The sequence below is a fragment of the Mauremys mutica genome, chromosome 2 (genome assembly GCF_020497125.1).
Source record: "Mauremys mutica isolate MM-2020 ecotype Southern chromosome 2, ASM2049712v1, whole genome shotgun sequence".
NCBI classification, from domain to species: domain Eukaryota; kingdom Metazoa; phylum Chordata; order Testudines; family Geoemydidae; genus Mauremys; species Mauremys mutica.
Window position 1 is genome coordinate 146,570,652 of NC_059073.1, and position 25,774 is coordinate 146,596,425.

General features: G+C 50.3%; 1 protein-coding gene and 1 long non-coding RNA gene across 5 annotated transcripts in view; one reads left to right on the forward strand and one right to left on the reverse strand.

Annotated features, from left to right (window-relative positions):
* The window catches only part of KANSL3 (KAT8 regulatory NSL complex subunit 3), a 62,528-nt gene that overhangs the window by 8,814 nt on the left and 27,940 nt on the right, over positions 1–25,774 (reverse strand). For 3 of the 4 annotated variants that reach the window (XM_045003830.1, XM_045003832.1, XM_045003833.1), the window contains exons 14-21: positions 25,027–25,183; positions 22,601–22,678; positions 15,694–15,885; positions 13,646–13,730; positions 12,561–12,715; positions 11,499–11,611; positions 10,475–10,697; positions 9,383–9,516 (exon numbers count right to left, since the gene is read on the reverse strand). In XM_045003830.1, coding sequence (XP_044859765.1) covers positions 9,383–9,516; positions 10,475–10,697; positions 11,499–11,611; positions 12,561–12,715; positions 13,646–13,730; positions 15,694–15,885; positions 22,601–22,678; positions 25,027–25,183 — 1,137 coding nt within the window. The remainder of the gene's footprint in view (positions 1–9,382; positions 9,517–10,474; positions 10,698–11,498; positions 11,612–12,560; positions 12,716–13,645; positions 13,731–15,693; positions 15,886–22,600; positions 22,679–25,026; positions 25,184–25,774) is intronic. The other variant, XM_045003831.1, reaches the window with a different exon arrangement.
* LOC123363093 lies at positions 4,688–6,464 on the forward strand. Its single transcript, XR_006576705.1, has 2 exons — positions 4,688–5,112; positions 6,273–6,464. It is a non-coding gene; the product is annotated as an uncharacterized LOC123363093 (long non-coding RNA).

Sequence of the window (25,774 nt, forward strand, 5' to 3'; positions counted from 1 at the left end):
AAGAATTATTGTTATAAGCTGGGGAGGCATCAGTTGGACGTAACAGAGGAGGAGAAGGACCTCGGAGTATTGGTTGATCACAGGATGACTATGAGCCACCAATGTGATATGGCTGTGAAAAAAGCTAATGCGGTTTTAGGATGCATCAGGCGAGGTATTTCCAGTAGAGATAAGGAGGTGTTAGTACCGTTATACAAGGCACTGGTGAGACCTCATCTGGAATAGTGTGTGCAGTTCTGGACTCCCATGTTTAAGAAGGATGAATTCAAATTGGAACAGGTACAGAGAAGGGCTACTAGGATGATCCGAGGAACCTGTCTTATGAAAGGAGACTCAAAGAGCTTGGCTTGTTTAGCCTAACCAAAAGAAGGCTGAGGGGAGATATGATTGCTCTCTATAAATATATCAGAGGAATAAATACCAGGGAGGGAGAGGAATTATTTAAGGTCAGTACCAATGTGGACACAAGAACAAATGGATACAAACTGGCTATCAGGAAGTTTAGACTTGAAATTAGACAAAGGTTTCTAAGCATCAGAGGAGTGAAGTTCTGGAACAGCCTTCCAAGGGGAGTAGTGGGGGCAAAAGACATTTCTGGCTTCAAGACTAAGCTTGATAAGTTTATGGAGGGGATGGTATAATGGGATAGCCTAATTTTGGAAATTAATTCGTCTTTGACTACTAGCAGTAAATATGCCCAATGGCTTGTGATGGGATGTTAGATGGGGTGGGATCTGAGTTACTACAGAGAATTATTTCCTGGTTGTCTGGCTGGTGAGTCTTGCCCACATGCTCAGGATTTAGCTGATCACCATATTTGGGGTTGGGAAGGAATTTTCCTCCAGGCCAGATTGGCAGAAGCCCTGGGGGGTTTCACCTTCCTCTGCAGCGTGGGGCACTGGTCACTTGCTGGAAGATTCTCTGCACCTTGAAGTCTTTAAACCATGATTTGAGGACTTCAATGGCTCAGACACAGGTTTGATACAGGAATGGGTGGGTGAGATTCTCTGTCTGTGTTGTGCAGGAGGTCAGACTAGATGATCATAATGGTCCCTTCTGACCTTAAAGCCTATGATTGTATGAACTTGGCCCCCACCCCGACAGACTGTGCTCTTTCCCTATTGCCAGCCTAATTCTCCCTGATTACTAAAGTGATTTTCCAACACAGAGCAGTTTTCTGAAGTAGCCCAGGCAGTGCTTGACTTGCAGGATATTCTGCAGACCCAAGAGCCTCTCTGCTTGATGGTACTCGAGCTGATTTTGACACTATTCGTTTAAATGGGTTTATCCAAACTGAGACAAAATGTTGTTTAAAAAGTCTTGCAAACTGCAACACCCAGTGGCCAAACAGTTTATTGCTTTGCCAGAAACCCAGGTCCAATTCCTTTGGTCAGAAGGGTCTAGACTGCTATGGAGGCAGAGGCTCAACTCCATAACCCCTAGCACTGATGGGCTCTGAAGGAAGCAGATACCATCCAGATACCCTCCTCCACGAAGGCTGGGGCTGCTATCACAGAACGTGTCAAGGCAAGACGAATCTTGGACCGGGGCGGTGTCCTGAGCACTGGCACCTGAACTTTAAAGAGAAGAAGGGCTGCAATCTGCTCCATTTTAGACAAGCTGGAGCAGACACTGAAGGTCCTTAGAAGTTGCTAGCATGGCCTGTGCTGGGCAATACATGGGTACCCTGATTGAAGTGGCTCAGGCACCTCCCTCACAATGCTCTGCCAGCACAGATCAGGCAGGGTTGGCGTCAGTATGTTCACTAACACTATATAATTCAATACAGGTTCGGCGGCCAGGATCCTGGTCTGGGAGGCAGGAGACCTGGGTGCTTTTCCCAGCTCCACCACTGCTCCACAATGCAACCTTGGGCGGGTCCCGGTCACATCCCTTCCAGGATCCAGCTGGAAGCTCAGATCTCCAGCTACGTTTGCAGGGCTGGCAATTAGGGAAAAAACATCTTTTTAGCAAGTGTGATCTGGAGTCCATGCCACTCGCAGCCCCACAATGCTCATTTCTCAGAGTATAGCTGCACCCAGCAGGAGAGGACCAAAATAGAAGCCAATGGTTCAAATGAGGGTATAGAGTCCCAACACAGTTGGCACTTTCATGTTAAATGCACCCAAGCATCCTACTGCTTCACCCCTGCTGCACAGACAGACACGTCCACTGAGTTCTCCATGCTGACTCCGGCTTTTCCTTGCATGCCCCCCCCCTCCCACCACACATACACTCAAAGCCACTCAGTGCAGAGTAGCACCGCACTACGTTTCTCACACTGAAGCTCAGCTCCTGTACATGCTACCCAACTCCTTCCGATGGCTAAAGCCAATAGAGAACCTCAGACAACAAACAAACCCAGTGTCCTGAGCAAACACCAACAAGTCACGATCCCCTTCATCTTCCAACAGCACTGGTCTCCACTATCAACCCTTGTGATGCCAGCATTAACCATGTGCCACTGGGACTGCGTTTTCTATTATTTAACTAATACTGAATCCTGAAAACATTCATCCCATCTAGATTCCAACTATAACCCAGACAGGGGACACTGGCCCAACAGAACTGCCTTCCGAGCAAATTTTTCATAGATTCCAAGGCCAGAAGGGACCATTGTGATCATTTAGTCTGACCCCCTGTAGAGCACAAGCCAGAGACCTGCCCACAGCCATTCCTAGAGCAGATCTGTTAGCAAACATCCACTTTTGATCTCCATCACAACCCTTGGTAAGCCGTTCCAAGAGTTAATTACTCTCGTTGTTAAAACATTACGCCTTATTTCCACAGGGGCTGTAGTGCAAGAACTAGCGAAGCCCCCGTAATCAGGTGAAACCCTGGGGCAGTCCAAAGCTTTAGCCCTAGGACAGGTGCAGGCTGCCCTTCTCAAAGGCGGCCAAGTGTCCAATTCCCAAGGACTTTCTACTCCCTTAGACAGCCCAGCTGTATTGGGAAAATGGCCTTTGTTCTTTGTGTTATTTCCCGTAGTCTTTTATCAAGGTGCTCTTACTACAAAAAGGTGCTATCGAACAGAATTACACATTCTAATGGCAAATGTAAGTCAATTACATTAATGGATAGAATTAGAGCAGTTGCTGAAATACATAACTCATGACATTTTGTTTCTAAAAGAACTCTCCATGGACACAACACAATTAAGCACTGCCCTAAACACACAAACCCAACAATGTAAGTCAAACTCACAGCTTAGAATTAAGCCTCCAGCCTCACCTTGTAACAACGCCTGGAGTTAATCTATGCCTGGAAATGTCATGGGTTTGTCAGACTTTCTAATATAGTTATTGTTCTGCCACATTGTTTTAGGGTGCCTCTAAGCAGGTAACAAAGTAGAAAGGAAAACATGCTATTTCTGATCACTTCTTCAACCAGCCTTGGAAAAACAGAGACTGACTCAGGTTTACACAAGGAGATTTTGACCTACAGGACAACAGAACAAGATGCAACTCTGACAGACTGATCTTCAGCACTGGGAGAGGATTTATGGTGACGGCACACGTCACATGAAGAGCTATTATCGCCATCTCTATATTCCCTTCAAGAGATTCAGCCTTGACACAGAGATACTAACTCTGGAGACACTTACAGGCCATGTCATGCCAGCAAAATGACTGAAACCGACACTGAATAGAGAGGCGAAGGGACCAGGTGCTCCCACTTCCCGACAAGCTAGAGAACAGCTACCAAGCATTTACAAGGCACATTGCAGGAATGTCTCTGTGTGGAAATTACTGATTAAAAAAATACAGTGCAGATCCTTATGTAACAGGAAACAGGCCCAGGACTTAGAGACACTTAATGTACCACTTCCACTGATGGAGCCTGAGGGCGGCTTCCAGCGAAACCCTCTCCCACATTTGAGGGCTTCAAGTGGCTCAGAAGTTCCTTCTCTCTGAAGTCCCACAATGATGGAGCAATGCAAAGCCAAAGCGATTTCTCTGCCCCCACTTCTTTGGGGCTCCCAGCTGGAGGCAGCCATGGGTCACAGTAACTGCTCTGAGAGGAGCAGGCTTCAAACTGGACAGCTCAGAGTCCCCAGTCACAGTCTGCTCTCCTGCATCCTCTATGGCAGGGCCTTCTGCACGGAACTTGCATTAGCAACACCAAAAACAGGGAAATCGACTGTGCAATAAGAAAGACACCATCACAGTCAGGAGAAACATTTTCCCCCAGGATCCTCATCCTCCAGCTCCCGAATGCAGGGAGACCAACTGGCATCAGCTTTTGGTGCCAGCGTGGTCCGAATAGATCTCTGTTTCCATTCCTCATCAAGTACTGACAAGCTGAGGTTGTCTCCTCAGCAAATGTCATTCCTGCCTGAGTTTCCTGCTTGAGCCCTAGGTGCCAGGCCTCCCTGACATGGTTAAAACGGGGTGAAGAAAGCACTGGTGAAGGGAGCCGGGGGAAATTCAACACAGGGCATTTTGGAAACACGCTATTAGAGTTGAGCCCAGGGCAGCTTCGTCCATCCCCTTCTGCCATGTCACTTTCACGGGGGACTCTGCAGAGAAGTCTGCGTGTTTAGTATGAAGTGTGGTTCTGCGGGCTGGCTCAGGGAATGTCTATGCAGGAAATGCTACAGCGGCACAGACGCAGCGCTGCACTGGGCTGCTGCTGTGTTCACATTCACTAGAGTGACAGAAGCGGGTCTTCCAGCGCCGTAGTAAACCCACCTCTTCTGTCGACTAGTGGTGTCTACACCGGGGCTTGGGGTGGCTTAATTACATTAATTACACAGGATGTGAAATTTTGTAGTGTTGAACTTAAGGCAACATAGACCAGCCCTCAGTAACCAACTTCCATTTCCCCAGGTCTTGCTGAGCCCTCCCCCAAAATCTCCCCAGGAAGCAGCCTGAGTTTGAATCATCTAGATTCTATACTGAAAATCCTGTGTCCACCTCAATGTCTGTGCAGCACCTGGCACAACAGGGCCTGTCACTGTATTTAAGGATTAGAATAAGGAAAATAATATAAAACAGAGGAAACAAATCAACCAAATACAGAAGCCTTGGCGTGCTGCTAATCCCTTTGCTCAGCCCACAGAAAGTGACAGACTCTGTAATACTGCAGTAAATACGTCCCTCTCCGGTCCAGGTAAATAATGGGCACTATTTTCAAACAGCTCTTTGACAGACCTTTAATCAAATACCAATTTGTTATGAAGGATCTTTGCAGGAGCCCATGCCAGCGACCTGTAATTCAGAGGGGTATCTTCCTACATGTTCCTGTGTCCAATGGTAGTTTTCAGGAACTACCTCAACAGCTGAAGTTAAACTCAGACCTGACTCTTCCACAGATGCCTTGTAAAAATGTTAACAACATCATTTGTGTCTCTCTCGGCTTTCAGAGAGATCTGAAATCTCACCCAAGATCTCTCTAGTCTTTGCTACTTTTTTCCAAGTTTTTGAGGTGGTTCCCAACTGGCTTGAGGGCTCTTGGTGTCCCTTTTAGACCTCCAGAAGCACCACGTTCACACACACACGTGGGAACTTGGACTGTCTTGCCCTTATATATGGTCGGAGCCCAGTAATTAATTGGTTTCTAAGAGTCTGAGTAAAACCCAAACCTCAGCCAGGCAGGCCATAAAGTCTCTCAGTCTCACAAGGACCACGGTGCAGGCCCTCTCCTGGCCCAGTCACACCTTCCTCGCCCTGCAATTTCCCTATGTCAAAAGACACAACGGAGAGGCAGACCCAGGTTGCTCTAGCCCTGACATAGGCCTTCAACACCAGCACCCTGCGACGCAGCATCTGACGGGGGCAGCTGAGCTCGTCAGGAGGGTTTCACACAATCCGTTCATATTCTCACTTGGCTCCTGCACTTCAGCAGTTTGCAGAGCAGGGCCTAAAGGCCAGGCCTGGCTGTCACAGAGTCAGCCCTGGGGCTCAAGCGGGAGCAACTTGTGCTGTGGGGCTGAAGGCCTTAGGGTTCTGGTGCAGCCTGGGGCACAGGTCACTTGCAGATTTACACTAGTGTCAATGGATGAAGTCTCTGTAACTTGACGTGTTTAAACCGTAATTTGAGGCCATCAGTGACTCAGCCAGAGTCAGTGTAGATGATCATGATGGTCCTTTCTGACCTTACAGTCTGAGTCCTGGTGCATGGGCGGCAGGAGAGGGCAGCATGAAGGAAGCTGTGGAGAATATGCATGGGCTTGTGTCCCTCTCTGGGTATATATTGCATTATCATCTGTGCTGGAATTATGCTCAAGGCGCCTGGTATTGGTTTCAAATATATGCTTCTGTCTCCCCCAGTTCCAGTCTCCTCAGAGCAGCCAGAAGGGATTGAGAAAGAAGATGTGCGAATGCAGCTGAAGAGACATCAGACCCCCAGCCCGACACATTGCAGCAAATCCTCCAAGCGAGCCAAAATCAAGGTGACCATTGTCTCCCACGGGGAAGCTGCTGGCACGGGGAATGGAGCGCCCCTTGTTGCACAGCCGGAAAGTGAGTCCCCGTTCCAGAACTGCTCTTTTAACCAGAGACATTTACATTCAGTGACATTTACATGGAGAGCAGGTAGTTGGTGTGTCCCAGGCCAGCTCTGGGTATGAGGATGTGTCTGCTAACAAAGATGGAGCTAAAAGGGTAGGAACCTTCTTTTTTAAGGATTTAGACATGGCAGGCAGTCTAAGTGGTTCCAGGTGCCAGCGACTGGGTGCTCAGTGATGCTTGAGGAATGCTGAGGATTGAAGTCCCTTAATAGATACACAGCAGAGCCTATGGCATAAGCTTCGGTTCTAGAGAGTCATTCAAATTGCATGTGCCAGGGTGAAAGGCCGTGTGTGTGGGGGGCAAAAAGAGGTTTTCCCTCCGTGTATGACATTGCACAATCTACTGAGTTGGGAGGGAGGTGATCTTTTCACTTTCCTCTGAAGCTTCAGGCCATTGCTGGACACAGGATGCTGGTCTTGAGGGACACTCGGTTTGGTTCAGTTTTGTAAGTCTGTGGCTTGCTTAAGTGTCCCTCCTACCCTGATGCCGTAGAAGTGACAACAAAGGACTCCCAAAAAGGTTGGAATCTTTCTGCAAAGATCTCATCAGGGACCCGCTCCTGCCATAAAGGGAGGACCATGTTGGGATTTGATGTTGGCTCCCACTGGAAGAATCTTTGTGTATTCTCGGTATAGAATAGTTTCCTGCTCTGCTGATCCCCTTTGGGCATTGCAACGGCCTGTCAAATACACCTTTTATATGTACATGTGCAAAACCCAACTCTTCTCCAGTCTTCTCCCGGGTTAGGAAAACCCTGCTGTGATGTGAGTTGCAACCTGGTGAGCTGAAGTCCAGAGAGAGGCCTTAGGGTTCTGGTGCAGCCTGGGGCACAGGTCACTTGCAGGTTTACGCTAGTGTCAATGATGGTTCTCTGTAACTTGACGTCTTTAAACCATTATTTGAGGCCATCAGTGACTCAGCCAGAGGTTAGGGGTTTATTACAGGCGGGAGTGGGCCAGGTTCTGTGCCCTGTGATGTGCAGGAGGTCAGACCAGATTATCTGAATACTCTCTTCGGACCTTACTGTCTGTGAGGGTTCCAACTCTGCTGATGGTGCACAATGGGTGAGGGTCTCTGGCCTGGGTTAGGCAGCTCAGGCTGGAATGCGCAAAATGGTCCTTTCTGGCTTTGACATCTGTGAATCTACATCTCACAACTGCAAACTGACATAAGGGTACGTCTGCCCTGGAGATTTCACCTTTTTCACTCAAGGGAGTGAACACGTTCTAGCTGCTTATTTCCTTTCTGAAGTCAGCCTTCGGCTGAACTTTGCCACTGCGATTCTGAGATCACAAGGCTGGAACATCTGACACCATTAACTGCTTCTCCACTAAACAAATCTGCCTCTAACCAGGCAGTTTGTGTTCTTGATTCAGCCCCAGGACAAGACACAGCTGGGCGCTGGGAGGACGGCGACCTGAGTCTCTTTCCCAGGGATGGCACTTGACAGGTCAGGAGTCTACAACCTTCTTCCAAGAGCAGCAGGGCTCACTCCTGTCACAGTGAGTGTGAAAAATCCCAAGAGAGATTTGTCATGAAAAAATGTTACTCTATGGCAGTGTTTCTCAACCTTTTTGATACCAGGGACTGGCTTGCCACCTTCCTAAACTGTCAGGGAGCTCTCAGGGACCGTGTGCATCAGTCTACAGACCGGTTGTTGAGAAGCACTGACCTAGAGAACATGATAAATGCTGAACATTCCCACGTCACTGGGGGATGGGTCATCTCTGATTACCTCCTCCTGGCCCATGGAATTGATGAGTTGACAGCTGTGTGCCCCACCCATCGGCTACCACCTCTCAGCACTAGGTCTGTGCCCATGAGTCGCAGCCCCTCTCATTGTGCAGCGCAGGGAAGTGCCAGCGGACAAGCAGGGCATACAGCCACTGCTGCTCCAACCCCACAGGCAGGAGGCAGCAGGAGATGGACTGCAGGCACAAGGTGTAGGGATGGGAAGCTCATGTCAGGCCGAATCCCAAGGACGAGGTGGCAGCACTGACATAGGTTCAGGGGAGGCAGCCCAGGGAGTGACCGCCCTTTGGGTGCGCAGCGCTTGGGCAGGGAGCGGCTGGTGGGCCAGGGTGAGGATCAGGCCACAGGAAGGAGAACAGGACTGGAGGGTAATTAGCCCTGGTGGCTCTAAGGAGGAAACAAAGTAAAGAAAATGAAGTCTGGGCTGGCAACTACACCCTTGCAGCCCCAAGGGACCAACTACAAGCGTCAGGGTCGGGTATGAAAACAACCTCAGGCTGGGTTTGGATTGTCTGTGGTCTAGTCAGGTTCAGGTCAGGATTTCAAATTAGGCCCAAATCAACCTCAGCTCTGGAGGGAGCCCCATTCCGCCTTCCTCGGCACAGAGCAGGATCTACAAACACTTCTCCTGAAAGCCCCAAGTGTCAGAGGGACATTAAATAGGGGCTCCCAGGCTGACACCAACTCCAGGTGTTTGGATCCAAAGTCACTGCCTTGATTTGGCATTTTCAGTGGATTAAGTGTGGCAGTGACGTAACATCAGATACATTACTTGGGTAGAGGCCGCTGCGCTTGTGGCAGGAGAGGCCTGATCTATCTCCAGCCACTGCCCTACGAGCCCCTTTCTGCCCAGAGGGCACGCTCTGCTCTCCCTCACAAGCCCTTGTTCCTGTCCACTTCGGTCTCCGCTGTAGTCACAGCACAGTGGCATAACGGCTCATAAGGGAGTAAACACCCCGGCTTCAACATTAGCAAAACCCCAGCGAGAAAATCCCAGTGGGGGTTTCTGGGCCACATGGCAGAACTCTCTCCCCCGGAGAGATGCTCCTGCACAAACGCTGGTGATGGAAGCATGACATATGCCCAACGGCTTCTCTTCGCCTAAGGCCCAGAATTACCTGAGGTGTCTGAGTTTGCAGCTGCTGCTCCTCCAGCTGGGGCTGGATAGTCCCCACGGCCGCTTGGCTCAGGGTAGTGACACGGTTAGGCTGCCCCCGCAGGGTCACTGTAATGGTAGTTGGAGCCTTCAAGCCTGGAAGACACAGGAGCGAGGCAAGTCACTGCGACCAGCCAATCTCCAAGCGCACACTTTGCGTGGTTCTTCCTTTCACAGGAAAAGCAGATCAAACAGACACACACACCAGCAGCTGCTCCCAAACTGCCAGTGACTGGAGATCAGCTGTAGGACAGTACGAACATGGAGTGTGGCAAGGATCACAGTGCCCAACACAACATACAGCACAGCAATCTACCTCTGGGAAAGCCCAACATGAGCTCTCCAGGCACAATTGCTGGCAGTAATATTCGGAGACCTGCACCATGACCCCACGCAGATTTCCTATTAACGGACCACATGCTGTGTAACGAGGACTTCAGCACGACGTAATGCGAGTTCCAGAGCACGGAGCAGACAGGGCACAAGGCTGACACTGGCTGGCATCTCTGAGGAACACACAAGCCCACACCCACAGATGGATCTTGGCTCTCTGGAGCCTGGAATGCTATGAATTAGGGGACTCGCTGTTCAGAGGCAGCCGCCTGGCCCTGTTTGCAAGCCATCCTAAACCATGTGAGGTATAAGTCAGCCTGGTATTAAGGAACATGCAAAGGGGACTTCAATCGTGCACATGATGAAGATCAACTCCTACTGGGGAGGAGATGGATGTTCACGGTCCATTGTGGCAGATCCTCCCTTTACCCCGCGAGGGATGTAAATTCTCTCACTGGACTCACGAATTCAAATCCCAGCTCTACCACTGACACACTGGCACACCTTGGGCAAATCGCCTCCTCTCTCTGTGCCTCAGTGTCTCCACGGGGGAAGGCAATAGCTCCCTCCTCGCAGCAGCAGCGTCAGGAGGGTAAGTCGGCGTTCACAAAGCACTCTGAACTTCAAACAAGCTTTGTAAATGCGAACTACAGCCTGAAAGGAGATGGGAGGGTGCCTGCATCTCCATGTCACAACCGCTCCCACCAGCACTAGCCCTTACCTGCCGCTTGATTGGAGATCTGAGCCAAGCCAGGAAGACTGCTGGCCAGCTTGGCCAGCCCGCCATTGGTCAGCAACTGGTGAATAGCCGTGGGCTTCCCGCTCCCCGAGGCTCCAAGAGACGACAAGGATGTGGCGACTGGAATGGTGCGGACGATTGTCCCAGTGCCCGTGGTTATGGCACTCAGACTCTGGATAGGTGCCGGTGTCTTCCCAGCCGAGGTCTGCCAAGGAAGGCAAGTGCGGTGAGCACCAGGGAGGAAGGGGCAGGATGTCCTTCCCAGCTCCCCCTCACTCTCAAGGGCAGTTCGAGGTCTCAGAGGTCTGGCAGAGTCTTCCCATCCTTCATCCCAGCAGGCAGCGAGTGCACCTCAGCCCAAGGGCGGATGAAGTTTGGCCCTTTCACCATGGACACCCTGATTTTAAAATGAAGGAGCAGCCCATGGAGACTACTGGCCCTGGCATGCAATAAACCACCTTGATCTGCATGGAGGCTGCTCAGACAGAGGTGGAGCATTGCAGGGTGGGACCTGAAGTCTTCGCAGGCTGCCCCTGCTAGAGCTGATGGGGTTGCAATCCACTCCACCGTGAGAAGCAAGAGTGGGGAAGAGGCCCAGCAGGCTCATCTCACCCACTCCCCGGGGCTCGTGTAGGACAATTCCCTACATTGCATTTTCTAGTGTTTTGTCCAGTCTAGGTTTCAATGCCTCCTGTGCCAGAACTCCCATTTGCCATGCACCTCATGCTATCACTGCACCCAGCCTCCAGATGGGAGGGCAGGCTGCAGACAGCAGTGGTCCTTGTAGAGAAGACACCCATCACCCTTGGTCCTCAAGTACCCTACTCCTGACCCAAGCGTCAAACACAAGAGCAAGAGTCTCAAGACAGCTTCTTACCTGCAACAGAGCTCTACTTCATCCATGGCGACAAGGATGCTGTCCTCCCAAGCTCTCTAGATCCAGTTTCCCGTTCTCCAGGAAAGCCCATGCCTATCTGAAACCCTCCATATCGCTATGGCTGCCTACCTGTATGGACGGCCCCACGGATGCTACGCTCACTGGAAGGGCTGGTGATTTGGTTCCGATGTCCTGCAGGCTGAAGCTCAGGCCCTGCAGGAGGCTGCTAGCAGACGCTGCTCCTGAAAGCAAACAAGGCTGGGGAACAACCTGCCACGAAGAGCTAGTTTCTCACCCTTGGTGGACTAGCTTCAGCAGGAGGCTGTCCCCTTGAGTCACGCTGTCTCTTGACCTGTGGGAGCCCCTCAGTCCTCCCTAGGAGCTATGTCTCCAGTAGGAAAACACCATTCTAGAACACGACCCAACATCCATCAACTCGCATGACTGTAAACAGGATGTGCGCCCAGTGTAGGCAGGGCCAGTCGTGTCTAAACCACCAGACCGCGAGCCACTTCCTGGTCCCGTGCAACTGAACTCGTGGAAATGTTGCCATTAGAGCTGAGCGCATCATTGATTTTTTATTTCAGAAGCTGAACCAAAAAATCTGACAAAAATGTGGTTTGGTTCAAACTGATATTGAATTTTGATGGTTTTTCTTATCAAAACAAAATACATCTGGGATTTGTTTGTTTGTTTGTTCTTCACGTTTTTCTGTTTTGCTCCAGGTCATTTTTGGCCGTCTTTCACCCTTTTTTAATACTAGCTAAATTATTAAACAAAACACCATTTCAAAACAAAAAAGCTGAAATGTTCCATTTAAAAATGGCCCAAAATAAACCACTTTGGAATTTCCCCCACCCCTGTTTCCTGAAAGTATCCCCAAAAATGGACTTTTTTGCAAACATATTATTTGCTGAAACAGTGTCACCCGGTCTAGCTGCCCTTGACCTCAATGGAAACAGGGCCTGGCCCCGTGTTCCATCCTCCACCAGGCTCACTTTCCAGCTCCTGAGTAAGCCACTGGCCTTGTCAAACTGCTGGGATAGCCAAGCACTGGGAAGGCTCTCAGCCACTCCCGGGTTAGAGCAAAGATGCAGGCAGGGAAACACGTGACTGATTCCCCAGATCCATCTCGCAGGCTGGGTTTGCTTTTCAGGCTCCCAAGCCAAGCATGAAGAAAGAGGCGGGTACCTTGGAGTGCGCTGCTAGGCTGGGCCTGCCTGCAGTGGGCGCTGCTGGCCACCAGCCTGCTCTGCAAGGAATGGAAGGCGCTGGGAGCTGTGCTGCTAGGGATCATGGCTGAGGGGGTAGAGCTGAGGGAGGAGGTTTCCGCCACAGAATTCAGCCTGGAAAACAAACGGAGAAACACGGCAAATGCACTCCAGTAACGAACCAACTCCAAGGGAATGTATTTCCAGGCCAAAGATTGCAGCCAGAGGGTCAAACGCAGCACATAGCTACTCTTCTGGAAGGGCTGGGTGAGGTTGAAAACTTTACTGTGGTGAACTCAAAACCACAGCAACGGCTGTGCCTCCATGATGGGAGATAGAAGCACGCATAAATAGAGTAGGATTTGAGAATCTATTTCTGAAATGAGGGGTAACTGTAGCCCTCTGCCCCCATGCCATGCTGACTGGGGGTTATACACAGTCAGACTTCACCTTCGGAGTTACAGGGGTTTCTCAATTTAAAACTGTTTTTATTTTCCAGATCCTGCCTCCAGTTCCCGGTTAAAGGCAGGGCTGCCGCTCTGAGGCATACAGCAAATCAGAGCAGCACCATGGGAGATAAAAAGACTGAGGCAGCATTAGATGCACAAGAACACACACACCGTGCGTGGGCGGGGGGGGGGGGAAGAAGGGCATTTTTTAAGGACAGGAACTGGAATCCAGGTTAAGGCAGAAGACACAGGGAGAGATAAAACAATGCCAGGTTCACAAAAGATCAGGAGGGTTGAATCTATCATTTCAATCTTTGTCTCCACCATAGAGAGAGAGATATACCTACCACCAGGACACCCTCCCCGCTACTCCCCTTGCTCTGCCAACACGTCTCAGGACTGCCCTGCAACAAGTCAACACTCACGAGGGGTAGGTTCCAGGGGGTTGGATGTCTCCTGTATCTCAGGATTCAGACACAGAGCTGGACATCTGACATGTCCTTTCACACTCAAGGTCTCAGGAAGTGGAAGACGCTGGAATCACTGCTCTCTGGAGCCTGGCATCGGCTCAGCTCTCTGTGAGCTCCACAGATTAAAAATAAAATGATACACTCACTTGGGGGTGGTAAGTAATCCCGAGAGCTCCTTCACGCCTGACCCAGACTGGCCTACGGTCATGGTGGAGGGCTTTCCTGCCACACCTGTGGGAAATAAAGAAAACAAGAGACATGAAGCTCTGCCCTATTCCAGCCTTTGGGGAACCCCCACTATCACACACGACCCAGTGACACAAAGCAGTGCCGGGGGAACGGAGCTCAACCTGCTGCCCGAAGCACTTTTTAAAGGAAAGCTCCAATGCAGTCCTAGATATTTTCTAGAACATTCTAGGAGAGCGAGTCGTTCCAGAAACATCAAACCGAATAGAATCACTAATAAAACCAGGAAGTTGCCATTGCGACAATCCCGTGATGCACAATAGGACTGAGGGAATGAGCTTCAAACACTGGAAAGCACTGGAGACCAGGTGCTCAGCACTGGAGACCAGGTGCTCAGCACAGGGATGCAAGCATCTCTGGTGAATTCCACTAATCCGCTTCTACTAATCCTCTCCTTCACTCGCACCCCCACTTCCTCCTGGCCAGATTATTATTATAATACAATTCTACTGCCTCGATGGCTCATTGAGCACATGCCGGTTTTCTAGTGGTTGATTTTGTAAGCATTCTATTGAGACACTTTACAAAATACACAGAAAGGCCGGTGAGTTACAATATTTGTTTATTGCGGTGTTTGGGATACAAATGCGTTTGTCCTGTGTATTCCTCCTGCTCACGCACGGTAAGAGGGAATTCTTGTTTGGTTCATGTTTACTTCTGCATTTCATTTTTTTTCTGTGAAAAGAAATAAAGTTTTGAAAATTAAAAAAAAAGTCCAGGAAATCAGAGACTTTCAAAGCTGTTGAAGGCAAGCCACAATATATTCATTAGTTAATTTTCACAGTAAAACCAACTGTTAAATTAACCAAGAAACGTTGCAAAATTGATCGATTTACTTTACAGCTTTGAAAAATCTCTGATTTCCCAGGGCTTTGGAATGGCGTGCTGACCCTTTCAGCTCTACACTGCACACTAATTCTGCTCACTCACAATTACCTTTAAGAGTTATTTTTTGGTGCTCCAAGCAGAAGTCCTACTATGCATCAACCTGGCCTACCACAACAAACAGCTTCCTTAATGTACCGTGGTTACAATAAGCAAACAAAATTCCTGGCCTCCTCTCCAGTGTTGAAGGGAAACAAAGCTGAACACACTACAGCTCTCTCTGGACTTCAGCTCACCAGGTTGCAACTCACATCACAGCAGGGTTTTCCTAACCCAGGAGAAGACTGGAGAAGAGTTGGGTTTTGCACATGTACATATAAAAGGTGTATTTGACAGGCCGTTGCAATGCCCAAAGGGGATCAGCAGAGCAGGAAACTATTCTATACTGAGAATACACAGAGATTCTTCCAGTGGGAGCCAACATCAAATCCCAACATGGTCCTCCCTTTATGGCAGGAGCGGGTCCCGGATGAGATCTTTGCAGACAGATTCCAACCTGTTTGGGAGTCCTTTGTTGTCACTTCTACGGCATCAGGGTAGGAGGGACACTTAAGCAAGCCACAGACTTACAAAACTGAACCAAACCGAGTGTCCCTCAAGACCAGCATCCTGTGTCCAGCAATGGCCTGAAGCTTCAGAGGAAAGTGAAAAGATCACCTCCCTCCCAACTCAGTAGATTGGGCAATGTCATACACAGAGGGAAAACCTCTTTTTGCCCACCACACACACGTCCTTTCACCCTGGCACATGCAATTTGAATGACTCTCTAGAACCGAAGCTTATGCCATAGGCTCTGCTGTGTATCTATTAAGGGACTTCAATCCCCAGCATTCCTCAAGCATCACTGAGCACCCAGTCGCTGGCACCTGGAACCACTTAGACTGCCTGCCATGTCTAAATCCTTAAAAAAGAAGGTTCCTACCCTTTTAGCTCCATCTTTGTTAGCAGACACATCCTCATACCCAGAGCTGGCCTGGGACACACCAACTACCTGCTCTCCATGTAAATGTCACTGAATGTAAATGTCTCTGGTTAAAAGAGCAGTTCTGGAACGGGGACTCACTTTCCGGCTGTGCAACAAGGGGCGCTCCATTCCCCGTGCCAGCAGCTTCCCCGTGGGAGACAATGGTCACCTTGATTTTGGCTCGCTTGGAGGATTTGCTGCAATGTGTCGGGCTGGGGGTCTGATGTCTCTTCAGCTGCATTCGCACATCTTCTTTCTCAGTCCCTTCTGGCTGCTCTGAGGAGACTGGAACTGGGGGAGACAGAAGCATATATTTGAAACCAATACCAGGCGCCTTGAGCATAATTCCAGCACAGATGATAATGCAATATATACCCAGAGAGGGACACAAGCCCATGCATATTCTCCACAGCTTCCTTCATGCTGCCCTCTCCTGCCGCCCATGCACCAGGACTCAGACTGTAAGGTCAGAAAGGACCATCATGATCATCTACACTGACTCTGGCTGAGTCACTGACGGCCTCAAATTACGGTTTAAACACGTCAAGTTACAGAGACTTCATCCATTGACACTAGTGTAAATCTGCAAGTGACCTGTGCCCCAGGCTGCACCAGAACCCTAAGGCCTTCAGCCCCACAGCACAAGTTGCTCCCGCTTGAGCCCCAGGGCTGACTCTGTGACAGCCAGGCCTGGCCTTTAGGCCCTGCTCTGCAAACTGCTGAAGTGCAGGAGCCAAGTGAGAATATGAACGGATTGTGTGAAACCCTCCTGACGAGCTCAGCTGCCCCCGTCAGATGCTGCGTCGCAGGGTGCTGGTGTTGAAGGCCTGTGTCAGGGCTAGAGCAACCTGGGTCTGCCTCTCCATTGTGTCTTTTGACATAGGGAAATTGCAGGGCGAGGAAGGTGTGACTGGGCCAGGAGAGGGCCTGCACCGTGGTCCTTGTGAGACTGAGAGACTTTATGGCCTGCCTGGCTGAGGTTTGGGTTTTACTCAGAGTCTTAGAAACGAATTATCTACTGGGCACCGGCCATATATAAGGGCAAGACAGTCCAAGTTCCCACATGTGTGTGTGAACGTGGTGCTTCTGGAGGTCTAAAAGGGACACCAAGAGCCCTCAAGCCAGTTGGGAACCACCTCAAAAACTTGGAAAAAAGTAGCAAAGACTAGAGAGATCTTGGGTGAGATTTCAGATCTCTCTGAAAGCCGAGAGAGACACAAATGATGTTGTTAACATTTTTACAAGGCATCTGTGGAAGAGTCAGGTCTGAGTTTAACTTCAGCTGTTGAGGTAGCTCCTGAAAACTACCATTGGACACAGGAACATGTAGGAAGATACCCCTCTGAATTACAGGTCGCTGGCATGGGCTCCTGCAAAGATCCTTCATAACAAATTGGTATTTGATTAAAGGTCTGTCAAAGAGCTGTTTGAAAATAGTGCCCATTATTTACCTGGACCAGAGAGGGACGTATTTACTGCAGTATTACAGAGTCTGTCACTTTCTGTGGGCTGAGCAAAGGGATTAGCAGCACGCCAAGGCTTCTGTATTTGGTTGATTTGTTTCCTCTGTTTTATATTATTTTCCTTATTCTAATCCTTAAATACAGTGAAAGGCCCTGTTGTGCCAGGTGGTGCGCAGACATTGAGGAGGACACAGGATTTTCAGTATAGAATCTAGATGATTCAAACTCAGGCTGCTTCCTGGGGAGATTTTGGGGGAGGGCTCAGCAAGACCTGGGGAAATGGAAGTTGGTTACTGAGGGCTGGTCTATGTTGCCTTAAGTTCAACACTACAAAATTTCACATCCTGTGTAATTAATGTAATTAAGCCACCCCAAGCCCCGGTGTAGACACCACTAGTCGACAGAAGAGGTGGGTTTACTATGGCGCTGGAAGACCCGCTTCTGTCACTCTAGTGAATGTGAACACAGCAGCAGCCCAGTGCAGCGCTGCGTCTGTGCCGCTGTAGCATTTCCTGCATAGACATTCCCTGAGCCAGCCCGCAGAACAACACTTCATACTAAACATGCAGACTTCTCTGCAGAGTCCCCCGTGAAAGTGACATGGCAGAAGGGGATGGACAAAGCTGCCCTGGGCTCAACTCTAATAGCGTGTTTCCAAAATGCCCTGTGTTGAATTTCCCCCGGCTCCCTTCACCAGTGCTTTCTGCACCCTGTTTTAACCATGTCAGGGAGGCCTGGCACCTAGGGCTCAAGCAGGAAACTCAGGCCGGAATGACATTTGCTGAGGAGACAACCTCAGCTTGTCAGTACTTGCTGGAAAATTCCTTCTTGACCCCAAATATGGTGACCAAAATTTGGGCAAGACCCACCAGACAGACACCTGGGGAAGAATTCTCTGTAGTAACTCAGAGCCCTCTCCATCTAGTTTCCCATCACCAGCCGCTGGAGAGTCCTCTCTCTCCTTACCACTCACTTCTCTAACCTGATTTCCTTGTGCATCACAAATTGCTGTATTTAGAATGAGCTCTTCATATTCTAAGGCAGCACAGTCTAAGGATCCTGTTTTTTTCTGCACTGAAGAACAGTGCAGGCTTATCACTATATGAACCACTGCAGTAATAATGCCCCTTACAGAAGTGTTTTTCATTTCCAAAACACAGTACAAATACCAGCCCCCGATCACATATCCCCATTTTACCCATGGGGAAACTTGAGGCCCAGAGAGAGGTAAAGTGACTTGCCCAAATTCACACAAAGCTGGGACTAGACCTCAGCTGCTGACCCCCTGTGCGCTGCTCCAGCTGTCCCTGAACTGCAGCGCATATTGCTAGACTCCAACATTCATTGCTCTGCAAGAGTCAGTTCTTTATCGTGTTTCTTTGGTGCTCAGCACCACACATGCGCAGCTCAATCATTCCTGTACGTACCCTCACAACACCCCTGCTAGGCAGGGTAACACTTATCCCCAAGGTACAGATGAGGAACTGAGGCCCACAAAGACTAAGGCCCAGATCCTTCAAGGTATTTAGGAGCCTAATTCCCATTGATTTCAGGACTGAGGCTCTGTGCCTAAGTGGCAGGCCCAAGGTGACACAGGGCATCTGTGGCAGAGCTAGATCCCCTGCCTCTGTCCGATATCCTAACCTGTCAGGCCTCACATAGGCAAGCCGAGACTTCCATTTTTCTGCTCAACAGTTCCTTTGTACCTCATCCTCCCAACCCGCCCCGCCCCAGCACATCTGTTCTGTCCTGAGGCCTACTCTGTAAATTCTCTGGAGCACACACCACAGCTCCTAGCAAAATGGGACCCTCATTATGACTGGGACCCTGGGCACTAGGGGAACAGTAGTGATAATTAACCACAAGACCATCCTTCCTCAGTACCACATCTTGCCCATTTGCATAATCTCAATTTGGAACCCTGGAGTTCATGGCTTGCACCATGGTGTCCATCTCTTCACTGGAGAAGTAACCCTGGTGCAGGAGAACGAGCAGAGGGGATGAAATGAAGGCCTGCCTTCCAATGCAAAAGGTGCAACTCTACAGTGCTCAGAAAGGGAGTTCCCACCACACCTGGTCTCAGTCCACTCTGGGCTAAGGGGCGATAGGAGTAAGGCACATGACACCAACCCTTTGCAAGCACTTTGGAGGACAGGATTAGAACTCGGAATGACCTGGACAAATTAGAGAAATGGTCTGAAATCAGCAAGATGAAACTCAATAAAGACAAGAGCAAAGTACTGCACTTAGGAAGGAAAAATCAAATGCACAACTAGAAAACGGAGAATAACTGGCTAGCTCATAGTACCGCTCAAAAGGGTCTGTGTGTCGTTGTGGATCACAAACTGAATATGAGACAACAATGCGATGCAGTGGTGAAAAAGGCTACTATCGTTCTGGGATGTATTAGCAGGAATATGGTATGCAACACATGGGAGGTAATTGTCCCGCTACGCTGAGCACTGGTGAGGCCGCAGCTGGAGTATTATGACCAGTTCTGGGCGCCGCACTTGAAGAACGATGTGGATAAACTGGAGAGAGTCCAGAGGAGAGCACTAGACATGATAAAAGATGTAGGAAACCTGACCTATGAGGAAAGGTTAAAAATACTGGAGACATTGAGTCAGTCTCGAGAAAGGAAGACTGAGGAGAGACCTGAGAACAGTCTCAAATACATTAACGGCTGTTATAAAGATGACACTGATCAACTGTTTTCCATGTTCACTGAAGGCAGAACAAGTAGTAACAGACTTAATCTGCAGTAAACAAGATTTAAATTGGAGATTAGGAAAAACTTTCTAACTCTGAGGGGAATTAAGCTCTGGAACAGGCTTCCAAAGGAGGTTGCAGAATCCTCATCACAGCAGGTTTTTAAGAACAGGTGGGGAAACACCTGTCAGGTTTGGTCTAGGTTTACTTGGCCCTGCCTCGGCACAGGGGAAAGGACTAGGTGACCTGGCAAGGTCCTTTCCAGCCCTGCGGTTCTAAATTCTAAATCCTTACCCTCAAGCTGGGGAGGGCCGTGGGGGAAACAAGAATATACAAAGCCTGCAAAAAGTCACTGAGGTAGTTAATTCCTTCTCCTATGGGGGTAGGGGGAAGAGGGGCGGGTGTGTAGAAGAAATAGTCTGTCCTTGGGGTTCAAGTTCCTTACAGAACAGCCTTCATCCTCTTGGAGATCAATGACACCACTTTGCAGGAGCAGGTGCCCTGACCTACTGCTGGGGGAGAGTGCAATTGAACCACTTTACTGCTAGGCATTTATTTGTTGGCACTGCTCTTCCCCAATGCAAGCATCAATGCATATTATCTTAGCACCTGCACCCAGGGTCCTGTGTTGGGGGAGAAAGGTGGGGTGCTGACTGCTAACAGACATGCAAAGCTTAAATACCTTCCCCAGCACCGTGAACATGCCGAGTGAATGGAACTACCCAGAGAGTTTCTGATCACCTATCGTCAGTTCCGCTGTGAAAGACCCTGACACCGTCTGAGCATCAACCGCACCACACAGCGCCATCAGCTGGGCAGCACCATGAAATGGCACCTGCAAGGGGAAGTGATGCTGCTACTCCTCAAAGCATCCACGATAGTCTGTAGGAACCAGTGATCAACCACCCCTCCCTTGCATTCCACATGATCAAAGCCTCCTTCATTACATAGTTACTGGGGCGCACACAGACTCCTGCTCTCACACCAGATGGGAAGAGCTCCCTGTGTGCTCCGGCTGAACCCCCAGGCACCAGCTCTCTGGGCTACAGTTAGACATACCTACTGCTCCCACTTCACCATGGCTTCCCACCATGCTGCTCTCCTGCAGCGAGGCTGAATTGCTCTCCTCAGCCCCACTGATGCAGAAGCAGACGGGCTGGAAGACAGTGTGACCAGCCCTGGGTTCACACTAGCTATTGTCAGAGCTGCCAGTGGGCAAATCCAACGTAACCGCATGAAGGCGTTTTCCCAGAAAGTGCTGGATGGCAGAGACGGAGGTGCCCCTTTGATGGTGTGGAACACTGCACACCTGGATCCTACTGATGCTGCCTGCTCGATGCTCCAGAAACTGGGTGGGGCTGCTGCCAATATGTCCCAGGGAAAAAATCTCTTCCCATCCAGAGAGCATGCGAGCAAGAATCACCCCAGTTAAGTACTGAATCCTTTTTTGTGCCTGTGAGCTGCTGTTGGGTGTTCAGACCCTGCGGGGAAGCACAGAGCCACTCTGCTGAGTCACCCAGGCAGCCTGACCAGGTGGATCTCATTACCTCCAACGCAGTAGTAGAAAAAACAAAGTTCTCGGAGGGAGAACTCGACAAGTAGCCAGCCTAGACTAGGACCTGCTTGTCTGTACAGTCCTGCCTCAAGCTTTGTTATATCACTTCTGGATACAGCCAAACCCCAAGAAGGGAGTGTCTGGACAATAACCAATTGTGTGTGTGTGTTAGGCAGAGAGAGGGATGGGGACCTCCTGGTATCTCAGAGAACCCAGCTACAGCACCCCACGGTCCCAAGGGTCTCCAACTAATTATCCAGAGCTTCATTCGTCCAGACAAGAAGCCACTAGCACTATGCCATGATGCACCGTGCTTTACAGAGAGGTGTTCCTCTATCATACTCGCACTCCCCACATCCGGGGGCCACCCACTCGGGCACTGACGGGTCATGTCATGACAAAGCGACTCACATTAGAGAGAGATCTGGGTACTACAGCAACTGAAATGTCTCCCAACCCTCCTACCAGCCTATCCCTGCTAAAATCCTCCTTCAGATCTTTGTCACCCGCCTCTTCTAACCTCAAGTCCTTCAGCTTGACTCCGCAGCAGGGACCAATGCCATCGGAGGCAATGAAGTTGCATTCATTTAGCTGAGCTATGAATCTGGTCCCTTCATCTCTAGGTCTCAGAGGCTCTGACATACAGTGTCTTCCTTCAGTCCCATCCTCCTGCCATCAACAGTGGCTTCCTATCCATTTCAGGATGCAATTCAGCACTGCCTTCCTGCTTTCCCAAGGAGTCCCTTGTCCTCCCTACCCACTCCTCTGCTGTTCCTCCTCCAACTCTCCATGGGTTTGGAAAGATGCTCCAGCCGGCCTCTTTGAGCCACTAAGCAGCCCCGTCTCTGCACCCTCGACAGGCTGTCCAAAGCACTTTCTCATACCATGCATCAAGGAAGTGCCTTCCATGTCAAAAGCACAACTGCCTGGGCTGGGGTCTGCATCTCAGCCAGTCAGACCCAGCACACAAAGGGTTCCGCTCCTGACCACAAGAAGCTGCCAGGTCACCCACGTGGTTCCACAGTCCATCAGAGCAAACCACTGCGAAACCATGTCACTCCCAGGGAACATTTCCCTGCCAGAGAGAGGGGAAAGCCAGGGGAGGGGTGTGACTGTTTTGCTTCAGCTCCCCCTACAGCAACGAGAAAGCAAAGAGCAGAGAGAGGGGGACCACACGCTGGAACGCCCCCCAAACCAGTGCAAGGAGGAGAGGAAGGTGATGGAGGAAAGCCAGAGGAGGAAGGAAGCGGAGAGAGAGCGAAAGTGAGGAGATACTCACCAAAGAGACATGAAGAGGTGCCAGGAGGAAGAGCTTTCCTCACCAGCATGTTTTGTTTCAGAAAAGCAGCAAACTGAGCTGAAATGAATCAGAGAGAATTACAGTATCACAGCTGGCTCTCACTGGAGGGGTGACAGGCGGGGGGCAGGCAGCTCTGCAGCCACCACTCACTCTCCAGGACCCACAGCTGGCCAGAGGGGAGCTCTGCAGACCCCACTCACTCCCTGGGACCCACAGCTGGCCAGAGGGGAGCTCTGCAGACCCTACTCGCTCCCTGGGCTCACAGCTGGCCCAGAGGGGAGCTCTGCAGACCCCACTCACTCTGACAGATGGAAGTACAACTTCGTGATGCAGCCTCAGGGCATCTGGAGACAGCACTGACTGATCCCCCAAACTGCAATGCATCACACCTGCCTGGGAAGGGGCAACAGGTCTGGAGACATCCCTCGCCCGCCCTCCCTGAGAGCACTACCAAACTACACCCCATCCTTCCCACAGCCCCCTAACTGTCCCCGATTGCCGCCTTCAGGGAGCACGAGCAGGCGTGTGATGTCTGGTATTGGAGCTGTCCACACAGACGCCCTACAGCTAGTCACACTGGGCGTCTGTGAGCTGAAATGCTGGCAATGACTGGAAAACAGTAACTAGTACACGCAAACTTTCATTGCCACAACGCTTCCATGAACCTCCCTCTGGACTGTCTTTACCCTGCAGAAGTGTCTGCCAAGATACCAACCACAGAGCCTTCTCCTGCTCAGTTCCCTTCTCACACTTGCCAGGAACTTGGTCCTATAGCTAAAACATAGGCCAGAGCAGACTTCAACGGTTCTTGCATTGCTCTACCATGTGGGAGACCTGGACTTAAGTTTCAGTCTGCAACCTACTGTGAACCAGAGGAAGAATGCATAGAACTAGCAGGAGCACAAGGCAATGCTGAGGGGGAACTGGCAGGCCTGTTCGGATCTGTCCTGAGCAAAGAAAGCAAGAAAGATTGGAGACTGCAGAACGACTTCCCAATTATCATAGAATCACAGAAGATTAGGGTTGGAAGAGACCCCAGGAGGTCATCTAGTCCAACCCCCTGCTCAAAGCAGGACCAACCCCAACTAAATCAATAGTGTTTGCCAGGAGGGGCTTTCTATGGACCACCCGTGACAAAATATTATCCACAAGTTCCAGAGGAAAACATACCTCCCACTTCACTGCGAGACAAGACGGGGGAGGTAGTATCTTTTATTGGACTGACACCTGTTGGCAAGAGAGACAAGCTTTCGAATTTATAGAATGACTTATAGAATATCAGGGTTGGAAGAGACCTCAGGAGATCATCTAGTCCAACCCCCTGCTCAAAGCAGGACTGATCCCCAGACAGATTTTTGCCCCAGATCCCAAAGCGGCCCCCTCAAGGATTGAACTCACAAGCCTGGGTTTAGCAGGCCAATGCTCAAACTACTGAGCTATCCCTCCCCCCATGCTCCTTATACAGCGCTCCTGTTCTGTGTAGCTCAAAAGTTTGTCTCTCTCACCAACAGAAGTCGTTCAATAAAAGATATCATCTCACTCATCTGGTCTCTCTAATATCCTGGGATCAACATGGCTACAACAACCCTGCCTACACCAAACAGACCACTGACTGTCAGACCTTTCCGACCTCTTTCCCTGCACGACTGAAGGTGCATCCCAAGATCTTATCAGCATCCCACAGGGCAAAAAACACGGCTCAGGTTAGCCTTTCCTTCTTGGTGGCTGGCCCTCCCCTGCCTTCTAGACCGGGGTAGTCAATTATTTTTTGTCAAGGTCCAAGATCAAGGTACAGTCACAGCCCAGATTCCAGAAAAAACAACAACAATGATGATAATAAGAAATAAGATTTTGGGGTCCGTTCAAAAGCATCTGGCAGTCTGGATTTGGCCTGCGGTCCGCCTACTGATTACCCCTGCACTAGACCCTCATCTTCATCCCGACTCAGTGGCCTGACCCACCCCAACCACCCTTTACTCCCGGGAAAATCTTCACCGATACAAACCACCAGCCCATCAAGCACCCCCAAACGGATGTGCCCACACCCACTGGGCTGACATTCTACAACTGCACAATGATTTGGCCACCAGGACGGGCAAAGACCCTTCCCGGTCTCGGCAACAGCAAAGCAAACGCCTGTAAGCGACTCACCCTTTTATGGCACAGAGGCTACCGTTTCCTGCCCAGAGTGAGCTCCCATATGCCACTGCTTAGGAGTGACAGTGCATAGGGTTTGAGCTGTGGGGAGACTGCCCCATCTGAATGTCACATGGCCAAAGGAAGTTTGCAGACTTTAGATTAGCCCTGCGGGGCAAAGTATGAGCATAGCTGGACAGTGACTCCCCCAAGAGGCTTTACCAGGGTAACGAGGAGGAAGCGAGTGGAGCGAGCTGCTGGGGCATTACCTTGTGCCTGCTTGTGTGTCAGGACCCCGTCTGTTCTCTGCACATGTCTCTTCAGCAGCTGGGTGGCACCCATCTGGCTGGACTTCTGGACAGATGACACAGCAGCCATTTTGGTTTTGGGACTCGAGGTGGGGCTGCTGGAGACACTGGACAGATCCTGCCCAAACAAGAAGGGAAGCCCCATGCAGTCAGGTTTCCATGGCAGGATGCAGCGATGGGTTATTCATAATGCTTGGCGTAGCAATTACTTTACATCACCACAGATCGGTAGTTCCCACTTGACCCTCACAACCCCCAATGACCAAGCTTGATATCACCATCCCTGTTTTACAGATGGGGAAACTCAGGCATGGAGGGCAGGTAAACTGCCCGAAGTCACACCAGGAGTCAGCATCAGAGCAAGGATTAGCACTCAGGAATTGAAGCCTCCTCGCCCGGCACTCCGACCCCCAGGCCAGGCCCCCCTACCAGCACTCTGACCCCTAGCCCAGCCCCACCCACCCACACACCTCTGCACTCCGACCCTGAGCCCAGGCACCCTCCCACTTATATACCAATGCTAGAAGTCTAAATAACAAGATGGGTGAACTAGAGTGCCTCGTATTAAATGAGGATATTGATGCAATAGGCATCACAGAAACTTGGTGGAATGAGGATACTCAATGGGACACAGTAATACCAGGGTACAAAATATATCGGAAGGACAGAACAGGTTGTAATGGTGGGGGAGCAGCACAACATGCGAAAG